At 41.3% G+C, this 26,086-nt stretch overlaps 1 protein-coding gene across 3 annotated transcripts in view; it reads right to left on the minus strand.

The window, feature by feature from the left end:
• Window positions 1-1,644: 1,644 nt before the first annotated feature.
• Window positions 1,645-26,086, minus strand: part of lrrcc1 (leucine rich repeat and coiled-coil centrosomal protein 1) — an 89,967-nt gene continuing 65,525 nt past the window's right edge. For all 3 annotated transcript variants that reach the window (XM_060932244.1, XM_060932234.1, XM_060932251.1), the window contains 7 exons: window positions 25,023-25,208; window positions 22,635-22,809; window positions 20,107-20,270; window positions 19,819-20,027; window positions 9,055-9,192; window positions 8,830-8,965; window positions 1,645-1,797 (listed from right to left, as the gene is read on the minus strand). In XM_060932244.1, coding sequence (XP_060788227.1) covers window positions 1,687-1,797; window positions 8,830-8,965; window positions 9,055-9,192; window positions 19,819-20,027; window positions 20,107-20,270; window positions 22,635-22,809; window positions 25,023-25,208 — 1,119 coding nt within the window. In that variant the 3' untranslated portion in view covers window positions 1,645-1,686. The remainder of the gene's footprint in view (window positions 1,798-8,829; window positions 8,966-9,054; window positions 9,193-19,818; window positions 20,028-20,106; window positions 20,271-22,634; window positions 22,810-25,022; window positions 25,209-26,086) is intronic.

Raw genomic sequence — 26,086 nt, forward strand, 5'->3', positions numbered from 1 at the left:
GACGAAATAAAGCTCGACTCAAAAACAAAACCATAAAAAACATGGAATAAAAGTATTTAAATGGTAAGAACGTATTTTTCGAGAATTATTATAGCATTTTTCACAAACTGCTACTGTGATTTCGCCAGGTTCTTTATGTTACATGCACTACATTTACCTTTATTTTGTACTATACTAGGTTTTTTTTTTTGCTTTTCTTTGCACACTATATTGCCTTTCCTTTGGATTACTTCCTCCGCATATTTATTTATTTATTTGTAATTGGCATTCATGGTGGACAGCAAACTAAGAATTTCATTGTGCAAGAGGACATGCCCTTACTGTGCATATGACAAACACTTTGAATTTTGAATTCTAAGCGGAAATGATTTTGTTCGATGCTCCGTATAGTTTTTATTTATCGAATTTGCAAAAAATAAAATCCTGTTTCTCAAAATCCAATGAATGTGGATAGAATAAAACAGTTATTCCACTCAATCTTGTCGTACATGGCTTATTGCCAGCTCATATACGACTTATACCCTGTCCACACTAGGGATTTTGTACCGATACGATACTACTTTCGTACCGCAACACCTGTCCACGCTAGCAACTATACCGGTACTGTAGCGGTATAACTGTATCAGTACGAAACCACATGGGTTTCGTACCAGTACAGTATCAGTACTGTAGCGCTTCGCTGTAGTGTGGACAAATGAAGCGGTTCTGTATCGATACAAATATAATGCGCATGCGCAATGAACCATTCCTACGTCTTCTGGGTTATTCATACAATACAATACGCACGTGCTTTCCAGCTGTAAATAAAACGTCAAAATGGCTCAAAACGACCGTGGAGCTACATGGAGCAAAGACGAAGTTATGTGTTTGTTGGAGCTTTGGGGAGACTAGCGATGCCAGGAACAGTTAGTGAAGAATGGAGATTTGTTTTCTTTGTTTCTTTCTCAACTGCCTCACGCGTTTTATACGATTCGACTGAATAAATGACCACCAGAAATACAGACTGTACATTGACAACAAAAAGCACACACACGTTGTTTCATCCGCCATATTCTCGGAAGGAAGTTACTTGGTAACCACGGAAACATTTCGCGCACGCGCATTTCAACTACCGTGAAAGAAAACCGCAAACGTTTCTCGCTAGTGTGGACAGATGCACTAAACTGTACCGGTATACTTTGTATCGATACAGTTATACCACTATCGTACCGGTATAAGTGTGAACACAGCTTTAACCTCCTAAGGCCCAAGCTGTTTTTTTACATGCATTTTTTATTTCTCTTTGCTATTTGGGCTTATTAGAACCTGATTAGAATAAAAACTAAGCATCATCTTTTGATAAGATGTACTTTTAGAGAAAAAGTACGTCCACATATGTGGATTCTTGTTCCGAATTTCCATAAAGTGCTGTCCACGCATGTGACCGCTAAGCCCTAGGAGGTTAATTTCGTGGAAAAACTGTTAAATGGGCCCTAATGACTTTTTAGAGCAAAGCTATAAAAGACACCTACAGTATAAAGGTACAAAAGGTGTTCCCTTATGAGAGTCACCCCAGTGCTGAGGTACAGTACTATACAGTGCATAGTACCCTTTTTTCTAAAACGATATACTTCAGATATCCAACAGACAAGAAGGGTCCTGATGTACGTATTTTACAATGTTTATTTTAAAAAGAGAATTATTTGGTTAGAAGTCTTTAAGCACACTGGTGAGGCGTCTTATTTTCTCCTCCATTGCCATTTTGTTGCTCTCGGTTTCTTCCAGCAGCTGCCTCATCTCATCCTCGACCTGGAGCACCTGTGGAAAAACACATCAAGAGGGCAGAGTACATTTAACAAGTAGGCTATAAATAGTTGATCAGATCGGAGTGTAAAAAGATCCAGATTTAAAGTGAACTTACAAACTCGCTTTCAAATGAAGCAAAACTAAGTTAATCTGTTTCTTGTGTTCTCACTGCACAGTAAAAGATCACACAAGTCCTGAATATATACATACATACAGTTCTGAGCGTAAATGAGTGCACCCCCTTTGAAAAGTAACATTTTAAACAACATCTCAATGAACACAATTTCCAAAACGTTGACAGGACAAAGTTTAATATAACATCTGTTTAACTTATAACGGGAAAGTAAGGTTAATAATATAACTTAGATTACACATTTTTCAGTTTTACTCAAATTCAGGTGGTGCAAAAATGAGTACACCCCACAAGAAAAAACTACTACATCTAGTACTTTGTATGGCCTCCATGATTTTTAATGACAGCACCAAGTCTTCTAGGCATGGAATGAACAAGTTGGCGACATTTTGCAACATCAATCTTTTTCCATTCTTCAACAATGACCTCTTTTAGTGACTGGATGCTGGATGGAGAGTGATGCTCAACTTGTCTCTTCAGAATTCCCCATAGGTGTTCGATTGGGTTCAGATCAGGAGACGTACTTGGCCACTGAATCACTTTCACCCTGTTCTTCTTCAGAAATCCAACAGTGGCCTTAGATGTGTGTTTAGTCATGTTGGAAAAGTGCACGACGACCAAGGGCACGGAGTGATGGTAGCATCTTCACTTTCAGTATAGAGCAATACGTCTGTGAATTCATGATGCCGTCAATGAAATGCAGCTCCCCGACACCAGCAGCACTCATGCAGCCCCACATAAGGACACTGCTACCACCATGTTTCATTGTAGGCACCGTGCATTTTTCTTTGGATTCCTCACCTTTGCGACGCCATACAGTTTTGACGCCATCAGTTCCAAAAACATTTATCTTGGTCTCATCACTCCAGAGTATAGAGTCCCAGTAGTCTTCATCTTTGTCAGCATGGGCCCTGGCAAACTCTAGGCGGGCTTTTTTGTACCTGGGCTTTAGGAGAGGCTTCTTTCGTGGACGGCATCCATGCATGCCATTCCTCTGCAGTGTACGCCGTATTGTGTCACGGGAAATAGTCACCCCAGTTTGGCTTTCTACTTCTTTAGATAACTGCAGTGAACTTGCATGCCGATTTTCTTCAACCCTTCTCATCAGAAGACGCTCCTGTCGAGGTGTTAACTTCCGTGGACGACCTGGACGTCTCTGTGAGATGGTTGCAGTTCCATCTTTAAATTTTTGTACCACTTTTGCTGCAGTATTCTGACTGATAAGTAAAGCTTTGCTGATCTTCTTGTAGCCTTCACCTTTGTGGTGGAAAGAAATTATTTTCTTTGGGGAATTCTGAAGAGACAAGTTGAGCATCACTCTCCATCCAGCATCCAGTCACTAAAAGAGGTCATTGTTGAAGAATGGAAAAAGATCGATGTTGCAAAATGTCGCCAACTTGTTCATTCCATGCCTCGAAGACTTGGTGCTGTCATTAAAAATCATGGAGGCCATACAAAGTACTAGATGTAGTAGTTTTTGTTGTGGGGTGTACTCATTTTTGCACCACCCTAATTTGAGTAAAACTGAAAAATGTGTAATCTAAGTTATATTATTAACCTTACTTTCCCGTTATAAGTTAAACAGATGTGATATTAAACTTTGTCTTGTCAGCATTTTGTAAATTGTTCGTGTTCATTGAGATGCTTAAAATGTTACTTTTCAAAGGGGGTGCACTCATTTACGCTCAGCACTGTATATTTTTTATACAAAAACAGACCGGACTTCACACTTAATCATTATCTCAGGGTTATAAATGCAGCATCAGCATTACTTCTGCCTCAGATCAACATGCCTACTCTGACTTATCCACTTGTTGAACTAGGGCACATTCACACCTATTGTTCCATTTGTAGAGTCTGAATCAGTATAAAATGGATCCTTTTGGTTTATCTGCCATTTGGTTGAACACTGTGCATAAATACACTATATTGCCAAAAGTATTTGCTCACCCATCCAAATTATCAGAATCAGGTGTTCCAATCACTTCCATGGCCACAGGTGTATAAAATCAAGCACCTCGGCATGCAGACTGTTTTTACAGTTTGGAGCTGCCCCTTCCTCTTCCAACATGACTGTGCACCAGTGCACAAAGCAAGGTCCATAAAGACGTGGATGACAGGGTCTGGTGTGGATGAACTTGACTGGCCTGCACAGAGTCCTGACCTCAACCCGATAGAACACCTTTGGGATGAATTAGAGCGGAGACTGAGAGCCAGGCCTTCTCGTCCAACATCAGTGTGTGACCTCACAAATGCGCTTCTGGAAGAATGGTCAAAAATTCCCATATAAACACTCCTAAACCTTGTGGACAGCCTTCCCAGAAGAGTTGAAGCTGTTCTAGCTGCAAAGGGTGGACCGTCATATTGAACCCTATGGATTAGGAATGGGATGTCACTTAAGCTCATATGTGAGTCAAGGCAGGTGAGCAAATACTTTTGGCAATATAGTGTACATCAACCAGGCTTGTAGTACTTTGAGTCCAGAACTCGGAATTGAGTCTGACTCGTGCCCTAATTTTAAGGACTCGTGACTTGACTTGGACTCGAGCACTGATGACTCGGACTTGTGCATTAACTGCATTCGGACTCGTAAGTTGGAGACGAGGACTCGGATTTTCTCTTTATTTTTTGTAACATGCCATAATAATTTGGCATAAAATATTTATATCTTCATTAATTTTTGTACCAATTTCGTGCAAGAGTGTCACACCTGCGCACATCGGCACGTGAAGTCAGATAGACTCTCGGGCGCGCTGTAAATGACTCGCGCCTGTACTGGATTAAGGCGCAATCAGCGTGCCAATATAGAAAAACAGTCTTGCTTTGCGAAGTATTGAGTTGCATTGCTGACACATTATTCAGCCTTATTTCCTTGTTTGGTTTCCTGATCCCTGATTTCCTGTTTCTCGTCTTTGATTCTGCCGAGTCTACGGTAGCCTGTTTGTGCCTCGCTCGACCTATTGCCTGTTTCACTGTTTTACGATTTTGCCTGCCGTTCTGGATTGTTTACCGTCTTCACTTGTATTAATAAACACCTTCTGCACTTACATCCATCTCCCAACCATCTCTGACAGAATACTTCGCACTCCCTGATAAAGAGAAGCACATTCACCTGTTCATACGTCATGTTCAGGAACAAACTAATGTTAATGGTGCTGAAACAGCCGCCGTCAAATGGTGCGGTTGGAGTCTTGTTCTCAGACTTGACTCAAAATGACTCAGACTTGAACACTGGGGACTCAAGACTGGACTCAGACTCGAGGTTTAGTGACTCGACAACACTACTGACATAAACCAAAAAAATTATTTGCAGAGGAGTAAATAAGGACAATGGATATATACCCTTGCAGAAAACATGCTTGTAAATTTTTTTCATTCACTGGTCCGAAAGCTAAATAAATCTTCGCCAATTGCATGTAGAAATCAAGTAAATCACCCGAGCACAGAAAACATGCTGCAGACGCAAATTAAATTCATTCATCCTTTTTCAGTAACAGCTTTATCTTGGATCGGATCGCTATAGATCCCGTGTGTCCCGGAAACGCTGAGGAAACCTACAGGAAAATTACTGGCACTAGTTATAAATAACTAGTATAAACCATTTCGTATCATGTCCAGCATTCTCTCCTTTTCTTTGCTGAGCCAAATCTCCAGAACACATGGCATTTCTGCAGCACTACAGCTCTGTCCTCACATCTCAGTTTAGCCATTTAGAGTCGATCTGGTACTTCAAGGACGTGACCTCTTGGACAGTTCTGGACCAATTATTTTGGTCAGAGTGCTGTGTTTTCACCTGCCTACAACAACCTGCACTAAGAGGGGGGGGAAAAAAACCCACCAGATTCAAACAGACTCAACACTGCAGATGTGAAAGTGCCCTAAATAATTCCTGAGATCTACCTAATGTTGCCATACACTGAAGAACTAGAATTCAGGGATGAGAGTGGGTGCTGATGAAAAAAAGCAGAAAATCTGTAATGGGGGGGGGGGGGGGGGGGGTCCGGGGGGACACCCCCTGGGAATTTTTTTTCAAAATGAGACCTTGCACACCCTATTTCCTGCAATCTGAGCAGTAGTTAATTAAAACACCTGATGCCTATTTTAATACTTATTGAAATAAAAACACTATTATATAGAACAATATGCATCAAAATCAATATGTGCATTGCATTAATTCAAAATAATATCTACATTTTATGGGGACTGGTTATTACTCACTGTCAATATCACTTGTTTTTCTAAAAAATGTCGATTAAAATCCATAGCTATTTACAGTTCCATTAATAATTCAAATTTTCATATATTCAATATATTGAATTAAATAAAAACATTCATATGTTATGGAAACTGACCTTTTCCTAATGTCCACATTACTTGTACAGTAGGGCAAAAAAGTATTTAGTCAGTCATCAATTGTGCAAGTTCTCCCACTTAAAAAGATGAGAGGCCTGTAATTTTCATCATAGGTATACCTCAACTATGAGAGACAGAATGAGAAAAAAAAAATCCAGAAAATCACATTGTCTGATTTTTAAAGAATTTATTTGCAAATTATGGTGGAAAATAAGTATTTGGTCAATAACAAAAGTTCATCTCAATACTTTGTTATATACCCTTTGTTGGCAATGACAGAGGTTAAATGTTTCCTGTAAGTCTTCACAAGGTTTTCACACACTGTTGCTGGTATTTTGGCCCATTCCTCCATGCAGATCTCCTCTAGAGCAGTGATGTTTTGGGGCTGTCGCTGGGCAACACGGACTTTCAACTCCCTCCAAAGATTTTCTATGGGGTTGAGATCTGGAGACTGGCTAGGCCACTCCAGGACCTTGAAATGCTTCTTACGAAGCCACTCCTTCGTTGCCCGGGCGGTGTGTTTGGGATCATTGTCATGCTGAAAGACCCAGCCACGTTTCATCTTCAATGCCCTTGCTGATGGAAGGAGGTTTTCACTCAAAATCTCACGATACATGGCCCCATTCATTCTTTCCTTTACACGGATCAGTTGTCCTGGTCCCTTTGCAGAAAAACAGCCCCAAAGCATGATGTTTCCACCCCCATGCTTCACAGTAGGTATGGTGTTCTTTGGATGCAATTCAGCATTCTTTCTCCTCCAAACACGACAAGTTGAGTTTTTACCAAAAAGTTCTATTTTGGTTTCATCTGACCATATGACATTCTCCCAATCCTCTTCTGGATCATCAAAATGCTCTCTAGCAAACTTCAGACGGGCCTGAACATGTACTGGCTTAAGCAGGGGGACACGTCTGGCACTGCAGGATTTGAGTCCCTGGCGGCATAGTGTGTTACTGATGGTAGCCTTTGTTACTTTGGTCCCAGCTCTCTGCAGGTCATTCACTAGGTCCCCCCGTGTGGTTCTGGGATTTTTGCTCACCGTTCTTGTGATCATTTTGACCCCACGGGGTGAGATCTTGCGTGGAGCCCCAGATCGAGGGAGATTATCAGTGGTCTTGTATGTCTTCCATTTTCTAATAATTGCTCCCACAGTTGATTTCTTCACACCAAGCTGCTTACCTATTGCAGATTCAGTCTTCCCAGCCTGGTGCAGGTCTACAATTTTGTTTCTGGTGTCCTTTGACAGCTCTTTGGTCTTGGCCATAGTGGAGTTTGGAGTGTGACTGTTTGAGGTTGTGGACAGGTGTCTTTTATACTGATAACGAGTTCAAACAGGTGCCATTAATACAGGTAACGAGTGGAGGACAGAGGAGCCTCTTAAAGAAGAAGTTACAGGTCTGTGAGAGCCAGAAATCTTGCTTGTTTGTAGGTGACCAAATACTTATTTTACCGAGGAATTTACCAATTAATTCATTAAAAATCCTACAATGTGATTTCCTGGATTCTTTCCCCCATTCTGTCTCTCATAGTTGAAGTGTACCTATGATGAAAATTACAGGCCTCTCTCATCTTTTTAAGTGGGAGAACTTGCACAATTGGTGGCTGACTAAATACTTTTTTGCCCCACTGTATATGATTTCTTCACAATGTCTATTTAAACTTTAAAGTTATACAGTTAACACTGTCAGCTATAATTCAAATTATTATATATTCAATGTACTGAATCAAACAAATGCATATTTTATGGGGACTGTCTATCTTATTGTCCACATCACTTGTATGTTTTCTTCAAAAGGAAAATGTCTATTTACACTTATTACAGTTAAGTTGTTTACAGTTCCCAGTTATTTTTGAAATACATTTTCATTGGATCATTTAGACTTCAGCTTCTTGGCCAAAGCCAAAAGCTCATCAGTCCTCTCTTTTTTCCCCTTTTTCTTTCATTAGCCAGCTCCTCCTGTGTTTTTACATGCTCTAACCTGGCTCTCTCTCACACTCCTCTCTTGCGTTCCTTTTGCTTTGCTAAACTTGTTTTTTATACCAGCATCAATTTCACGTACCTTCGCTTCATCTCGCTTGTCAATCGTATTTGGCATCTTGAGAAAAAACACTGATTAGAGGAGCGTATTTTTGATACGCAGCTCACAAACGTGTAAGTTTTGATAAAAGAAAGCGGATGTGGGTGTCTTTGTAAAAACTGTTTTGATTGGCTATTATGGTCTCGACATCGATGTTTTGACCAATAATGTAGATAACACGAATTTTACATCACATTCAATGAGATTAAACGAGACTAAAGATGGCGACTTACAAATAATGTGTAAACATCGTTGGAGTTAAAGTTTGAACAGCATGAAGGAACATACCCCAACCCCCCGAAATTAATTTAAAAAAAAAATTTCTCAACGGATTTGGCATAATATAGAAAGGTCGCTTTTTACTCAGAAAAAGCGGAAATCCGCCGAAAAGTGGAAAACTCTCATCCCTGAGAATTATATGATTGGAAATTAAATAGTAATCACTTTATAGCTGACAAATGTTTACAAGTTCTTGTATACCCTCTGATTGGCCTGTTCTATTTGTTTCTGTTTGTCATTAGCCAGTCGGAGCAGCTCAGCCTGATGGGAAGCCTGCAGGGACTCCAGCTGTCTACGGAAAGCGTCGTCCACACAATGAAGTTTCTCAACTGCTGCCCTGAATGGAAACAATTGATAAGTTGTCAGAACAGTACTCTGGGGATACGGACTTTATTGTGTAACTGTCACTCATCTCTTTGGTCTTACTTGTGTGCTCGGGTGGTTTTATCCCTTTCTTCTAGTAGCGCTTTCTCTTTGGCATCGAAGCCCTCCTTCATACGCTTCACCTGGCACTCCAGTTTGGTCAGCAGGTCCGCTTTTTCCTGCCACTTGTGACTCGAGGCACTGACATGGTTTGAAGAAAACAGCTGCTGTTAGTGCTATTGTTATACAGTGGTGCTTGAAAGTTTGTGAGCCCTTTAGAATTGTCTATATTTCTGCATAAATATGACCTAAAACATCATCAGATTTTCACACAAGCCCTAAAAGTAGATAAAGAGAACCCAGTTAAACAAATGAGACAAAAATATTATACTTGGTCATTTATTTATTGAAGAAAATGATCCAATATTACATATCTGTGAGTGGCAAAAGTATGTGAACCTTTGCTTTCAGTATCTGGTGTGACCCCCCTTGTGCAGCAATAACTGCAACTAAACGCTTCCAGTAACTGTTGATCAGTCCTGCACACCGGCTTGGAGGAATTTTAGCCCATTCCTCCGTACAGAACAGCTTCAACTCTGGGATGTTGGTGGGTTTCCTCATGTGAACTGCTCGCTTCAGGTCCTTCCAGAGCATTTCCATTGGATTAAGGTCAGGACTTTGACTTGGACATTCCAAAACATTAACTTTATTCTTCTTTAACCATTCTTTGGTAGAATGACTTGTGTGCTTAGGGTCGTTGTCTTGCTGCATGACCCACCTTCTCTTGAGATTCAGTTCATGGACAGATGTCCTGACATTTTCCTTTAGAATTCACTGGTATCATTCAGAATTCATGGTTCCATCAATGATGGCAAGCCGTCCTGGACCAGATGCAGCAAAACAGGCCCAAACCATGATACTACCACCACCATGTTTCACAGATAGGATAAGGTTCTTATGCTGGAATGCAGTGTTTTCCTTTCTCCAAACAACGCTTCTCATTTAAACCAAAAAGTTCCATTTTGGTCTCATCTGTCCACAAAACATTTTTCCAATAGCCTTCTGGCTTGTCCACGTGATCTTTAGCAAACTGCAGATGAGCAGCAATGTTCTTTTTGGAGAGCAGTGGCTTTCTCCTTGCAACCCTGCCATCCACACCATTGTTGTTCAGTGTTCTCCTGATGGTGGACTCATGAACATTAACATTAGCCAATGTGAGAGAGGCCTTCAGTTGCTTAGAAGTTACCCTGGGGTCCTTTGTGACCTCACTGACTATTACACACCTTGCTCTTGGAGTGATCTTTGTTGGTCGACCACTCCTGGGGAGGGGAACAATGGTCTTGAATTTCCTCCATTTGTACACAATCTGTCTGACTGTGGATTGGCGGAGTCCAAACTCTTTAGAGATGGTTTTGTAACCTTTTCCAGCCTGATGAGCATCAACAACACTTTTTCTGAGGTCCTCAGAAATCTCCTTTGCTCGTGCCATGATACACTTCCACAAACACGTGTTGTGAAGATCAGACTTTGATAGATCCCTGTTCTTTAAATAAAACAGGGTGCCCACTCACACCTGATTGTCATCCCATTGATTGAAAACACCTGAGACTAATTTCACCTTCAAATTAACTGCTAATCCTAGAGGTTCACATACTTTTGCCACTCACAGATATGTAATATTGGATCATTTTCCTCAATAAACAAATGACCAAGTATAATATTTTGTCTCATTTGTTTAACTGGGTTCTCTTTATCTACTTTTAGGACTTGTGTGAAAATCTGATGACGTTTTAGGTCATATGCAGAAATATAGAAAATTCTAAAGGGTTCACAAACTTTCAAGCACCACTGTAGTATGGCTATTGAAAATATCAGTGGTTTTCATGATACAGTATGTGCTCACACGACAATTCAAGAAGTACTTTTTGGTATCGACACAAAGCAAAACAAAATAAGAAAAGCTATTTACTAAGAGCCATCCAAAATAAACTTCAGAAAGCACAGAGTTTTAACAGTCTTTCAGCAAGCTCATGTGTAGTAAACAGCATGGCATGATATGTGAAAGTGCACATTTTGTTATTGTTCATTCAAATCAATGACAGCACGCTGACCGAGTTGAGGATGTTGCCATTTTTGCCGTGACCTCATCTGAGAAAAATTATACACAGTCGCATTATTAAGTGGAAAAGATTTATTTGGACACGTACTTCAAGAATTTGAAGGGTCTTTTCTCAGAGCTTGATTGGAGCACAACACTTGTATAACTCTTCTCTAACGTCACCTCGATTACACTTGAAATTTCAAGTGGCAAGCTCATTTTAAAATGCAAGTACTGTTGCTGGTTCACTTGGGTTCATTCCTGCTGTGGGCTATTTACAACACGGATGTTGTCTCTAGCTAGAAACACTACAAAATACAATATTCATGCTAGAGCAGCGGCTACAATTATCAACACCTTTTCAGAGTTACCATCTCATCTCATTATCTGTAGCCACTTTATCCTGTTCTACAGGGTCGCGGGCAAGCTGGAGCCTATCCCAGCTGACTACGGGCGAAAGGCGGGGTACACCCTGGACAAGTCGCCAGGTCATCACAGGGCTGACACATATGGCCCTTTTCCACTACCCTTTTTCAGCTCACTTCAGCCCGACACGGCTTGCATTTCGACTACCTCAGAGCAGCACGACTCAGCTCGCTTCAGCCTTACTCAGCACCCAAAACTCGCACGATTTTGGAGTGGGGCTGAAGCGAGCCAAACCGAGCCGAGTGGGGCTAGGGGCGTGAGGAGACACTCCCCTGTGCACTGATTGGTGAGGAGGAGTGTCCTCACATGCCCACACACGCCCCACGAGCACGCTGGGATCTGTAAACACCGCAAACCCGGAAGAAGAAGAATTACGAATTACGAGAATTTCTGAAGCCTTATGCGCCTCGCCTCATCTATACGCTCTTGCCAGTATCTGTTGGCGTTGTCGGTGACGACAAGCCACAGCACCAAGACCAGCAACACTAACGACTCCATGTCCTCCATGTTTATTGTTTACTATCCGGGTCGTGAGACTGCCGCTTAAAAGCTCACTGATGTCACTGTTTGCGCCGCCTAACGACATCACGTGACGTCCACCCACTTTCGCTAACTCCACCCAATGTGTCCACCCACTTCCAGCCAGCACGGTTCAGCGCGGTTGTAGTCGAAATGCAACTCCAACAGCCCCACTCAGCTCGACTCAGCACGGCACGGCTCAGCCACGTTTGTAGTGGAAAAGCGGCAATAGACACAGACAACCATTCACACTCACATTCACACCTACGGTCAATTTAGAGTCACCAGTTAACCTAACCTGCATGTCTTTGGACTGTGGGGGAAACCGGAGCACCCGGAGGAAACCCACGTGGACACGGGGAGAACATGCAAACTCCGCACAGAAAGGCCCTCGCCGGCCACGGGGCTCGAACCCGGACCTTCTTGCTGTGAGGCGACAGTGCTAACCACTACACCACCGTGCCGCCCTCAGATTTATCAATAAAAAAATAATTTTACAAAAGGTGAGTTTCAGTTACAACAGTTATTATTGGTTAATTAATCAACCGGAAGACCCCCTTCACCCTTTGATCTTGTGGTCTGATGACACAGCTCATTACCCGAGATGGAATTTTTTTTTTAGCACGATCAGCAATTTGAGGAAAACCCTGGCGTTATCATCGCAGGTAAGCATGGTGGAAAGATCATGGACGTGTTTTTACTTCTCAAATTCGCCGATATTTCATGATCTCCTTGTCGAAACCTACTTTGTTTCTTACTCTTTCATTTGACAGTCGCCATTTTGTATCTAAACGCGCGTTTGAGAATCACGTGAGGTGCCGATAACAGTGATCACTTTCACCGGTGTCCACCATTATCGACACCCTGTGGAATTAAGGGACATTTACAGCTGTTATGGATCGACCTTTGTGTAACGTTGTTGAAGTAGATGAAGTACTTTAAAAAAAAAAAAAAGTGCTGTGATTTTTTTTTTTCTGATTCAGAACAGAATGGAATGTTTATAGTGTGTTTGGAATCCTGTTGCAATAAACAGAATTCGACCAGAATTAAATTCCTAGCATATAAAAATATTACATGCTTGAAATATTCAGATTTTTCTATTCCATTCAGCACTTTTTTTTTTCCAGTTTATTGTAAATATCTACCACATATTACAATATCAGTCGACATTTCATACAGTTTTGGGTCGAGGAATGACCTGCGACCTTTGACCTGGATGTTCATGTGGTTACAATATCAATTGCCTGTTGGCATTTATTGGTAAACAACAAAACTAGAAATTAATACAAACAACGACGAATGATTAACAAAATGTGATCTACAAAAATACTTAGAAAGTGGAACAAAAAGATTTTCTGACAGGTTAAACATTATCAGTTCATTTGTTTACAAGCATCATAATTACTTCCTTGTTTACATAAAGCACCGACAATATATTTATATAAAAGATATTTTGTACTAAATATAAGTCTATGTAAAAGAAATTTTAAATAAAAACTATGTTTTGGTAATTTAATACCACATACCAAGTAATTTTTTTTAAATAAATAATCATCTGGATGTTGAACGGTGTCGATAACTCTGGACAAAGGTGTCGATGACTGTGGAACGGTGTCACGTGATCTGATACGCTAAGTAATCAGGAATCAACTCGTTTTTTTCCCAGTGGAAGTTTGAGTAACTATTCATGCACAATTTACGTACTGAAAGGCTTTTCTACTTTTGCAACGGCCCAAAGGTCGTTAAGGTGTCGATAATTGTAGCCGCCACTCTATTAGCGGAGACATGCGCATTGTACTTTTCAATCAAGTTTGAAACCAGGAACTCTGTGACTTGAGTTTGACAGCAGTCTAAGTGATTGAAACTGGAATAAAGTAAAGGTAATTAATCTAAAGTTGACCAGCTCTAGTTATAGGACAGCTGAACACTATATTAACCCCACTGGCGGCTCGTTAATAGGGGCGATTTGGGCGACGCACTCCCAAACAGGGAGGGAGATTTTTTTTTTTTATCTACTCCTACTACCAACAGTAATGTCATTGTCCAATCAGGCTAAGGTCGCACCTGGTGTAGCCACGCCCTTTTGGGGCGATTTCTGTCAGGTTCAGATTTGCCCCAAAATCTCCCATTGACAGTAATGGTACGTACGTTTTTTTCGAAAATCACGCTCCCAATGCATTTTCTATTAGGTTTTATGTGCTCGAACAAGCAGCGTGCTTACGTCATACGCCTGTTGCACCGCGCAAGTGTTGCCAGATTGGTTTTAAGTGCATTTTGGCGGGTTTTGAACATAATTTTGGGCTGGAAAACGCAACTTGCACGGGAAATGTGTGAACATTCTATGAAGATGGCGGCGAGTGTTGAGTGCAACAATACGATAGCGTCTCTGAAAGAAGTTCCCTTTAGTCGTCGTACCAATGAGGAGAAAACGGCAATCAAACAGCTAGGACCTCCTAGACCGAATTTAAACATCAAGCAAGTGTCTACGAAGGGGGAGAAGACCTGCTCAAGAGGTTTTAACAAGAACTGGTACCACCGGAAAACTTGGCTAGCTGGCTGTGATGTAGTCAATGCTCTTTTTTGCTCCCCTTGCGTTCTCTTCCACCCTGGAAGTAGCACAGCAGACGGTACAGTGATATCTGATATTTGAATTTACTAGGCAAAAGTTGTTTGTGTGTGTGTGTTACCAATGGCAGTTTAACATTGCCATGTTTTTGTTTTACCAATGGCAGTTTAACATTGCCATGCTTGGAATATTTCAGTAGCCTCAAGTTCTCTCTGACTTGGTGTAAATTAAGCATATTTTCAGTTTTTATATATCGTACAGTACGTGTTCATTGGAGCCAGCAGCACCTTACCTTTTTTCCAACTTGTTAAGCCAAGTTGCACTGACTACAAAACCTTGTGTAACCTTGTGTGTGTATAGCTAAATAACTAAAGCCTTTTGTGTTCATTGACATGCTTGTAATACTTGAAATTTCCTTTTAAGGCATGGCTTTCTGGAGGAATTCTTGGGAAAAAAACTGCAGAATTTATTTAGAATTATTTGTTGTTAAAATGGTGCAATTCCATATAAAAAACACATAAGCTGAACATTTGTTTGATGGTTATGCTTTTCTTCATCTTTTTCAAAACTTAAATAAACACTTGTTTTGGATTTATATCCTGCCACTTTAATTGCATTCTTTAGAATTGAAGAAATTAGAATGTTTATAATTAAGAATTTGTGTCTACTTATTATAGAATACTGGAATAATATGAGAAAATAAATGAGTAATGTAATATTAATTGATTGTGATGCCAAATGTTTTGCTTTGAAGGCTTCACAATGAATCTTCCTTAGTTTTAGCCTGGCAAGCCAGACTAAATGTGAATATTTGCCACTCGTAGGCAAAAATATTTTTGGCACTAGGCGGGTGGGTCTAGTTTGCCACCTTTAACTTGTTTAGTGTTGCCACCTAGTGGAGAGAAGAGATATTGTCTATATTGATATCTGAATTTACCAGGCAAAAACAAGTTCAGCCAATTGATTTGCTACCTAGGTCAATTTACTTCAGTCCTGTGGACATTTACGGTCCGTGTAGACATAACGGGGGAAAACTGCCCCCCCTGAAAAAAAATTCAGGAGCCGCCACTGATTAACCCACTGAAAAATAATATAAAAACAATCATTACCCTGAATGATTATTATAGAAGAAATTACATTCAAAGGCTCACAAATAATATTTTGGAAAACGCTTTGTCTACAGAACATTTACAGAAACATCAAAGTCATAACTATATGGCAGTATGCAGTACCATCTGAAAAGGAAATAAAAGATATATTTCAACTAAATTTGTATGAATATTACAGTGGCATAGGAATGGAAATGTAAAAGCTCATATTAGTTTATGCTAGATTCCTCTTTTTCGAGAACATTTACCAGTCAGTGTACGATCCTGTTTGGCTCAGGTAGCTAAGTATGAGTCTATTAAGTAATCTGTGGTTGGTAGAAGAGAGCAACTGAACTTGCTTGAAGATTCTTGAAAACGTTTCGCCTCTCATCCTAAAGGCATCCTCAGTTCTGTCTGTCTAATAGGGAGTATCCAGTATTTATCCTCTCATGGATCATCATAGAATCCGAATCAGAATGCTGATGGCTGCATTGTAGGTGGCTGATAGATGTCATAGACACCCACCTCTGTTCAATGATGGTCGTTCCAGGTTGACAAAAATGAACGATCCTCTCTGGCCAAGATGTCTGCCAGTTTTCTGGAAGTCCTCTCATACTCCCGCACCAGTCGAAGGGATCTCATCCCAAAGTGCGTAGAAACATGTCTGTGAAGATTCTCAGTCATCCAGGTACATAGCAAGTCCAGTTGCTCTCTTCTACCAATCACAGATTACTATGTACCTGGACGACTGAATATCTTCACAGATATGTTTCTACGCACTTTGGGATGAGATCCCTTCGACTGGTGCGGGAGTATGAGAGGACTTCCAGAAAACTGGCAGACATCTTGGCCAGAGAGGATCGTTCATTTTTGTCAACCTGGAACGACCATCACTGAACAGAGGTGGGTGTCTATGACATCTATCAGCCACCTACAATGCAGCCATCAGCATTCTGATTCGGATTCTATGATGATCCATGAGAGGATAAATACTGGATACTCCCTATTAGTCAGACAGAACTGAGGATGCCTTTAGGATGAGAGGCGAAACGTTTTCAAGAATCTTCAAGCAAGTCCAGTTGCTCTCTTCTACCAATCACAGATTACTATGCACCTGGATGACTGAGATTCTTCACAGATATGAGTCTATTAAGTAAAACCAACATTAAAGGTGGCTGTACATTGTCTACACAAAACGTTGAACACCTCCAACCGACACCAACTGTTGGATCAGCGTACGCACACGGTTTGTGTCCAGTCAGGTTTGGTGGCGTTGTGGAAAGTTTGACCGACGTGCACTGTTTTCCAACAAACCACGACATTCTGAGAGCATGTTCCCTTGATATCGGAGCGTATACTTGTGTGCGGAATGTCAAGTCAACGTGATCATTTTCTTTGATGTCATGTTCACTAGATGTCCGTTATTCAACGTGGTCACAGATTTTATATTTAAAATGGCTGGTTTCTAGACCCAGGAATGTAAAGAATGCCTGCTTGAGATATGGGAAGAGAAACCCCAAATCTACGATATAAGGACCCAGGCATTGTCCAACCACCACAGCAAGATAACCGCAAGTTGGCCTAGCGGTTAGCATGTCCGCCTTTTGACCGGGAGGTCATACCAAAGACCGTTATTAAAAAAATGGTATCTACTGCCATCTGGTGAGACGCCGCAATACAGATGTGAGTAGGGAGTCAAACTCTCACAGTAGCAGAGGACCAGCCCCGCCCCACCCCCCCACTGTAACTCCAGCTATGTACAGTAATAGGCGAGAGGCTGAAGGCTACAGAAACAGAGATCGGCGGCGTCTGATGTACCTTGTGGCATGTGAAGGACAGCAAGATAAACCCGCTGAAATACATCATGGAGAAACTGGAGACCTCTGGTGAGTAAGCTGTTGGCTAGCAAGCTTGCTGGCTTCTCTCACGATGTTATTTTATTGCAAAACAGCTTACCGTTACCTGAATACAGTACGACTTAACGTTATGAATGTCTCAGGTTTCATGTAATGAATCATTAGTAATGTTAGCTCGACATAACATTGGAATTGAAAAAGCAAGATAGGCCAGACAGACCATGACTATTTTGACCATATTTGACAAGCCCTCCACTTTGTCCATGTCAAATAAATAAGAAAAAGTAGGCAACAAAATTCTGTCTTGTCAGTTACTGTCTGGGCAGTGTGGAACTGGCAGTTGGATTTCTGAAGACTTCTACCAATTACTGCCACCTTAAGGCACATGTCATTAACTTGTAAATGTGGTGATATATGCTGCCTTTAAAGTGAACCCAGCTTGGTTTACTTACAGGCATGTTTACAGTCGTCAAATCGCTGCCCTCGAAGACAAATGACAAAGTCAGGTGTCTTCAGGTTTCGGTCACACCAAATATGGCATTCGAGCACTACATCAACTGTACTTTACATGTTTCACAATTGGCATAAGGTTCTGAAATTAGTATGCAGTCAAATTATGTACCTTTATTACGACCCCAATCCCAAAAAAGTCAGCACGCTGTGTAAACTGTAAATAAAAACAAAATGTGATAATTTGCAAAATCATGGAAAGCCTATATTTCATTGAAAATGGTACAAAGACAACATACCGGGTACCAAATGTTGAAACTGAGAAATTTTATTGTTTTCTGAAAAATAGATGCTCATTTTGAATTTGATGTCAGCAACACGTTTCAGAAAAGTTAGGACAGGGTAACAAAAGACTGAAAAAGTTGTGTAATGCTTAAAAAAAAAATAGGTTTATTGGCAACAGGTCAGTAACATGACCGGGTATAAAAAGAGCATCCCAGAGAGGCGGAGTCTCTCAGAAGTAAAGATGGGGAGGGGTTCACCGCTCTGTGAAGGACTACATGGGCAAACAGTTCAACAATTTAAGAATAACGTTCCTCGATGCAAAATTGCAAAGAATTTGGGGATCACATCATCTATGGTACATAATATCATTAAAAGATTCAGAGAATCTGGAGAAATCTCTGCATGCAAGAGACAAGGCTGAAAACTGACACTGGATGCCTGTGATCTTCAGGCCCTCAAGAGACACTGCATTAAAAGCAGACACGTGTCTGTAGTGGAAATCACTGGATGGGCTCAGGAACACTTCACAGACAATGGTTTTCTGAAAACAGTTCATTACTGCATCCACAAATGCAATTTAAAACCAGATACAAACAATATCCAAAAACACCACCACCACCTCTGGGCCTGAGCTCTTTTATGATGGACTGAGGTGAAGTAGAAAATTGTCGCGAGGAATGACGACTGAAAAGTAGAAATTCTTTTTAGAAATCGTGGACACCATGTCCTCCAGGCTAAAGAGGAGAGGGACCATCCAGCTTGTTACCAGTACACAGTTCAAAAGCCAGCATCTGTGATAGTATGACGGTGCATTAGTGCACATGACATGGGTAACTTGTACATCTGGGAAGGCATCATTAATGCTGAATGATATATACATGTTTCAGAGCAATATGCTGCCATCCAGACAAAATCTTTTTCAGGAAGGCCTTCCTTCTTTCAGCATGACAATGCCAAACTGCTTTCAGCACATATTAAAACTGCATGGCTCTGTATTAAGAGTCCAGATGCTAAACTGGCCTGCCTGCAGTCCAGACCTGTCTCCCATTGAAACATTTGGTGAATTATGAAGCGTGAAATATGACAAAGGAGACCCTGAACAGTTGAGCAAAAGAAATTGGATATCAGGCAAGAATGGGACAACATTTCTCTTTCAAAACTCCAGTAACTGGTCTCCTCAGTTCCCAAATGTTTACAGTGTGTTGATAAAAGTAGAGGTGATGCAACACAGTGGTAAACATGCCCCGTCCTAACTTTTCTGAAACGTGCTGCTGACATCAAATTCAAAATGAGCATATATTTTCCAAAAAACAAAATTTCTCAGTTTCAACATTTGATATGCTGTCTTTGTGCTATTTTCAATGAAAGATAGGGTTTCCATGATTTGCGAACTATCGTATTCTGTTTTTATTTACAGTTTACACAGCGTCCCAACTTTTTTGGAATTGGGATCGTAAAAGGGCTACCTGTTGTCTGTTATCTACAGAACACATAATAAACTAGGTAATATGACGTTCTAATACTAGACCGTGTAAGTACCTGTAGGTATCTCTGAGCTCATCCAGCTCAGCCTCCTTGTCAAGGAGCTGTTGCTTGAGCTCATCTTTTCTGAGGCTTAGTTTGTCCACGGCATCGCGGAGCTCTGCTGCTGAGACCATCTCATCCTCCAGCTCCTTCTGGCACTTTCTCTGAACCTGCAGGTTTTCCTCGCGCAGAGCACGCAGCTGCTCATCCCTTTCCTGCACTGCCTAATATGGTAACAACAAGCTGATGCAGTTTCTGAAGACAGGTTACATTGACCACCTTAAAAACTAGAAGGGTAGTCACCTCTTTTAGCTTCCGGATTGTCTCCGTTTGATCATCCACTATCTTTGTTTTAATCTTTAGTGAGTCGTTGTCTCTCTGATTCTGTTTTTTCTGGCTCTCCAGCTCAGTAGTCAGGACCTCGATTTTGGCCTCCAAGCGACCTCGGTCCTGGGCAAGAGAAGCTCCTAACGCAAAAAGCCATCAGTACTTGACATGTTAATGAACTGTAGAACTTGTTTTGATTTCATATCAAATTATTCCTCAGTGCAATAATAAACTTACTCATTTCCCAAAAAGACTGAGATGAAATTTAAAAAAAAAAAAGTACAAATGGTCTTTGGTAGTCATGATTAAAAAAGCCCATTAAAGGAACAGTCCACCGTACTTCCATAATGAAATATGTTCTTTTCTGAATTGAGACGAGCTGATCCGTACCTCTCCGAGCTTTGCGCGACCTCCCAGTCAGTCAGACGCGCTGTTACTCCTGTTTACTCCTGTTAGCAATGTAGCTAGGCTCAGTATGGCCAACGGTATTTTTTGGGGCTGTAGTTAGACGCGACCAAACTCTTCCACGTTTTTCCTGTTTACATAGGTTTATATGACCAGTGACATGAAACAAAGTTCAGTTACACAAATTGAAACGTGGCGATTTTCTATGCTATGGAAAGTCCGCTCTATAATGACAGGCGTACTAACACCTTCTGCGCGCTTCGACAGCGCATTGATACCTGCACTCAGGAGTGACGGTATCAATGCGCTGTCGAAGCGCGCAGAAGGTGTTAGTACGCCTGTCATTATAGTGCGGACTTTCCATAGCATAGAAAATCGCCACGTTTCAATTTGTGTAACTGAACTTTGTTTCATGTCACTGGTCATATAAACCTATGTAAACAGGAAAAACGTGGAAGAGTTTGGTCGCGTCTAACTACAGCCCCAAAAAATACCGTTGGCCATACTGAGCCTAGCTACATTGCTAACAGGAGTAAACAGGAGTAACAGCGCTTCTGACTGACTGGGAGGTCGCGCAAAGCTCGGAGAGGTACGGATCAGCTCGTCTCAATTCAGAAAAGAACATATTTCATTATGGAAGTACGGTGGACTGTTCCTTTAAAGTGCATATCCTGGACCAATTTCTTTTTTTTTTTTTAAATATGAAAGTATGTCCCTTTACACACTCATCCAGAAGGGTAATTTTGCACAAGGCCATCTGTCTACAGCAGGAAAAAAAAAATAAAATGCATCTGGAAAAATCCCAAGAGAGTCTGGAGCCAGATCCGTGACGTCATCTGCGGAAGCACCAGCAGGCTGCACGAGCTTTCACGGTTTCAGTGCACAGCCTGTGTAGACCAAGTTTAGCAGCTGGTGATTTTGCACTGGAATATGGAATTGTCGCCTGAGCGCAATGTTACTTCACCTTTGGATGAAGAATATAATGAGATATCAGAATTATTTCTTACCCTGGCAACAGTCAACTTGTGAATTGCCGATTTTCTTGGTCTTTTTCTCGGCTCTGCTTGGTCCTCGGCTTCGAGGGCCTCAGTGGATGCGGCACTTCGCCTTCTGTCAGGGGAGACGAACACGGCTGGCTCCTTTGGTGGCGCTGACACAGATGGAGACGGTGTTGCTTTGGGCATTCTGACAGATGGAACTGCGTCTTTTTTCAGATCAACTTGCCTCGCGAAGCCCATTTCACACTGCAAATAGTTCTCAAAGTCGTCGGGCCTTGTGAAGTGAGCACTGCAAATAATGCTGCAGTCTGTAGCATGTAGCCAATTTTTCCGGGTGCCTCGCACGAAGCGCTCACATTTCTCTCTCATTGTCCGGTCTTTTGGGAAACGATGAGTACTAATCCCATCAAGATTGGTGTTGCTACACCCTCCTACGATACATCTGTTAGCCATTTTAATAATTACGCGATAACGTTGAAGAAATTTGCAGAAAACCACCAGGTCGTTTTCTCATAAACAAACCAGCGCTGACATAGGATTCAGAGGGAGGCGTCCCGCACGCGACGTCACGAAAATCAATGTTTGCCGGGAAATCCAAATGCCAAGTTTTTTCAGAGGCGGACCAATTCGCCTCAAATGGCTTGATTTCAACTGAATTTTTCTGGTATTGCACAAGGTAAAAAAATTTGCGCAAAATGTGACGGATATTTGACCAAAGTTTAATATAAAATAGGAGAATTACATTGATCTTGCTCCTGAATTTACCCGTGATATGCACTTTAAGGCCTATAAAATGGTTGATAGGTGGTGGATCCTGTGGTAGATCAGTCAGTAAGGTTTTGTGATTAGGAAACTTTGAGTCCAAATCCCATAATGGCTGAATCCCACAAGGGCCACTGTTGGGCCCTAGAGTAAAACTCTTAACTCTCATGAGCTCAGCTATATGCTTGTATAGGATTATGCATTTCTTGTAAATTGCTTTTGATAATAGTATCTGCCTAATGACTACACTAAACCTAAATTCACAAAAAAGATTAAAATATATATAGCGAAAACCAAGTTAAAAGCAAGTCTAAGCTCGGTAGCAAGTGTGTCTGGTACCTTGCTGGGCGAGCTCCTGTCCCCAAAGCCTTCTCTCTGCTCGGAGCCCTTCTATAACAGTCTCCTGTGCAATGAGCTGTGAAAGCAGTTTGGATTTGTCCTTCTTCAGAAGTTCCAGTTGCACACTTAGTCGCCTGTCCTCCTCTGCTCCTGCCTCCAGAGTCCGCACTCGTGCCTAAAACCCACAACCACATTTTTCTCTAATCCAGTTCTATGTTGTTGTTTTTTTCGCACTTTAACACTTTCTCTATCTACTGAACTCATGAGAGGTCTCTGAAAAGAGGAACTCCAGCAAATTCTCTGAACATTTTTGCATTATCTATTACTTCAATCATTTCTGTTTTTAAACAAAAGTAATTTTCTACTGGTAGACTAGCATACAGTGGTGCTTGAAAGTTTGTGAACCCTTTAGAATTTTCTATATTTCTGCATAAATATGACCTAAACCATCATCAGATTTTCCCACAAGTCCTAAAAGCAGATAAAGAGAACCCAGTTAAACAAATGAGACAAAAATATTATACTTGGTCATTTATTTATTGAGGAAAATGAGCCAATATTACATATCTGTGAGTGGCAAAAGTATGTGAATCTCTAGGATTAGCAGTTCATTTGAAGGTGAAATTAGAGTCAGGTGTTTTCAATCAATGGGATGACAATCAGGTGTGAGTGGGCACCCTGTTTTATTTAAAGAACAGGGATCTATCAAAGTCTGATCTTCATAACACGTGTTTGTGGAAGTGTATCATGGCACGAACAAAGGAGATTTCTGAGGACCTCAGAAAAAGCGTTGTTGATGTTCATCAGGCTGGAAAAGGTTACAAAACCATCTCTAAAGAGTTTGGACTCCACCAATCCACAGTCAGACAGATTGTGTACAAATGGAGGAAATTCAAGACCATTGTTACCCTCCCCAGGAGTGGTCGACCAACAAAGATCACTCCAAGAGCAAGGCGTGTAATAGTCGGCGAGGTCACAAAGGATCCCAGGGTAACTTCTAAGCAACTGAAGGCCTCTCTCACATTGGCTAATGTTAATGATCATGAGTCCACCATCAGGAGAACACTGAACAACAATGGTGTGCATGGCAGGGTTGCAAGGAGAAAGCCACCGCTCTCCAAAAAGAACATTGCTGCTTGACTGCAGTTTGCTAAAAATCACGTGAACAGGCCAGAAGGCTATTGGAAAAATATTTTGTGGACGGATAAGATCAAAATAGAACTTTTTGGTTTAAATGAGAAGCGTTATGTTTGGAGAAAGGAAAACACTGCATTCCAGCATAAGAACCTTATCCCATCTGTGAAACATGGTGGTGGTAGTATCATGGTTTGGGCCTGTTTTGCTGCATCTGGCCCCAGGACGGCTTGCCATCGTTGATGGAACAATGAATTCTGAATTATACCAGCGAATTCTAAAGGAAAATGTCAGGACATCTGTCCATGAACTGAATCTCAAGAGAAGGTGGGTCATGCAGCAAGACAACGACCCTAAGCACACAAGTCGTTCTACCAAAGAATGGTTAAAGAAGAATAAAGTTAATGTTTTGGAATGGCCAAGTCAAAGCCCTGATCTTAATCCATTCGAAATGTTGTGGAAGGACCTGAAGCGAGCAGTTCATGTGAGGAAACCCACCAACATCCCAGAGTTGAAGCTGTTCTGTACAGAGGAATGGGCTAAAATTCCTCCAAGCCGGTGTGCAGGACTGATCAACAGTTACCGCAAACGTTTAGTTGCAGTTATTGCTGCACAAGGGGGTCACACCAGATACTGAAAGCAAAGGTTCACATACTTTTGCCACTCACAGATATGTAATACTGGATCATTTTCCTCAATAAATAAATGACCACTTAGTTGAGCGGTTCTTGACATAATATGGATTACTACAGTTGTGGAATCGGGCTATTTACTCTGTTTATTATTTACTATTTACTGTTTGATCTCAAACACATTAAGAAGGCAAGAAATTGCACTAATTAACTTTTGACGAGGCACCTGATAATTGAAAAGCATTCCAGGTGACTACCTCATGAAGGTGGTTAAGATAATGCCATGAGTGTGTAAAGCGTCATCAAGGTAAACGCTGGCTACTTTAAAGAATCGAAACTATGAAACGTTTTATTTTTTTTAACACTTTTTTGTTTACCACACAATTCCACGTTATTTCATAGTTCTCATATTTTCAATCGTCGAAATACAGAAAAACCTATGATCGAGTAGGTGTGCCCAAACTTGACTGGCACTGTATTTTGTTTATCCTTAACAAGTAATCTTTTAAAATGAAACATCTGCATTCCACAACTGAACCGGGTATGCAGGATCTGTTCATTCTAAAAGCATTCATACGGTGTTATAAATTGGTGAAATAAACTACTGTACACAGGCCCTTACCTTTAATTCTGTTACAGCATCACGTTTGGCTCTGAGGAGTTCAGCTATGCGAGTTTTCTGCTCCTTCACCATAGCTGTGAGCTCTTGCACCAGAGAGCCTGACTGCTTCTCTCTCTGCTGAGACGCGGTCAACGCTATCTTCACCTCAGCAAGCTCAGCAGACACCTGCTCAAAGCTCTCTTTCACCTGATCACATGCAAAAGATAATGCACTTAGGCACAACAATGGGATATTACAGACTACAGACAAAGTGACCTGCTTTGGTTTATCAATATATTTGATGGGTGTTGTAGTTAACTGGACTACAAGTGAAATGACTCCAATTTGTGGTTAAAGTCCAAAGACAGCAATGGGATAGTTTTATATATATTTTTATATTATTTATTTATACACACAGAGACACATCGCAGTGTTGTAAAGTCACGAAAGCTCGAGTCCGAGTCCAGCCTCGGATCCCCAGTGTTCAAGTCCAAGCCAAAAAAAAAAAAAACGAGTCAAGTCCAAGTCCACTATTGATCCGAGTCAAGTCCAAGACTGCGACCGCACCAAGACGGTGGCTGTTTCAGCGCTATTAACGTTAGTTTGTTCCTGAACGTGACGTACGAACAGATGAATGTGCATTCTCTTTGTCAGGGAGTGTGAAGTATTCTGTCAGAGCACGGCTCGACATTAAGCGCTGCCCGATTGCCCGGGGCAAGTGAAACATGCATTTGGGTAAGTGGGATATGTCCCTGACATGCCCAGCCGGGCAAGTTGGAATGAGCATATATTACAAACTAGCACTACAAAAATGAAGCTTTTTGATCTTTTATTATTTCAGTTCCTAAAAGCGTCCCTCACTACGTATCCAGCATGACATCTTGGCTGTTTTCTTAGTCTCGGTTTCATTTACTGCTTTGCAAGTTATTCTCTATACCCCCGCTGGTGTAGTACGGTACGCGTACTATTTATAGACCCCTTGTGCAAGACGTCACGTGATAATTACAGCTGGGGTCAGACAGACACCGTCTTTCATGCAAGCACGGCTTCATCTGTCTTCAATATGGTTAATTTTTGCGCTGTGT

This window comes from Neoarius graeffei, chromosome 1 (assembly GCF_027579695.1).
Source record: "Neoarius graeffei isolate fNeoGra1 chromosome 1, fNeoGra1.pri, whole genome shotgun sequence".
NCBI lineage: Eukaryota > Metazoa > Chordata > Actinopteri > Siluriformes > Ariidae > Neoarius > Neoarius graeffei.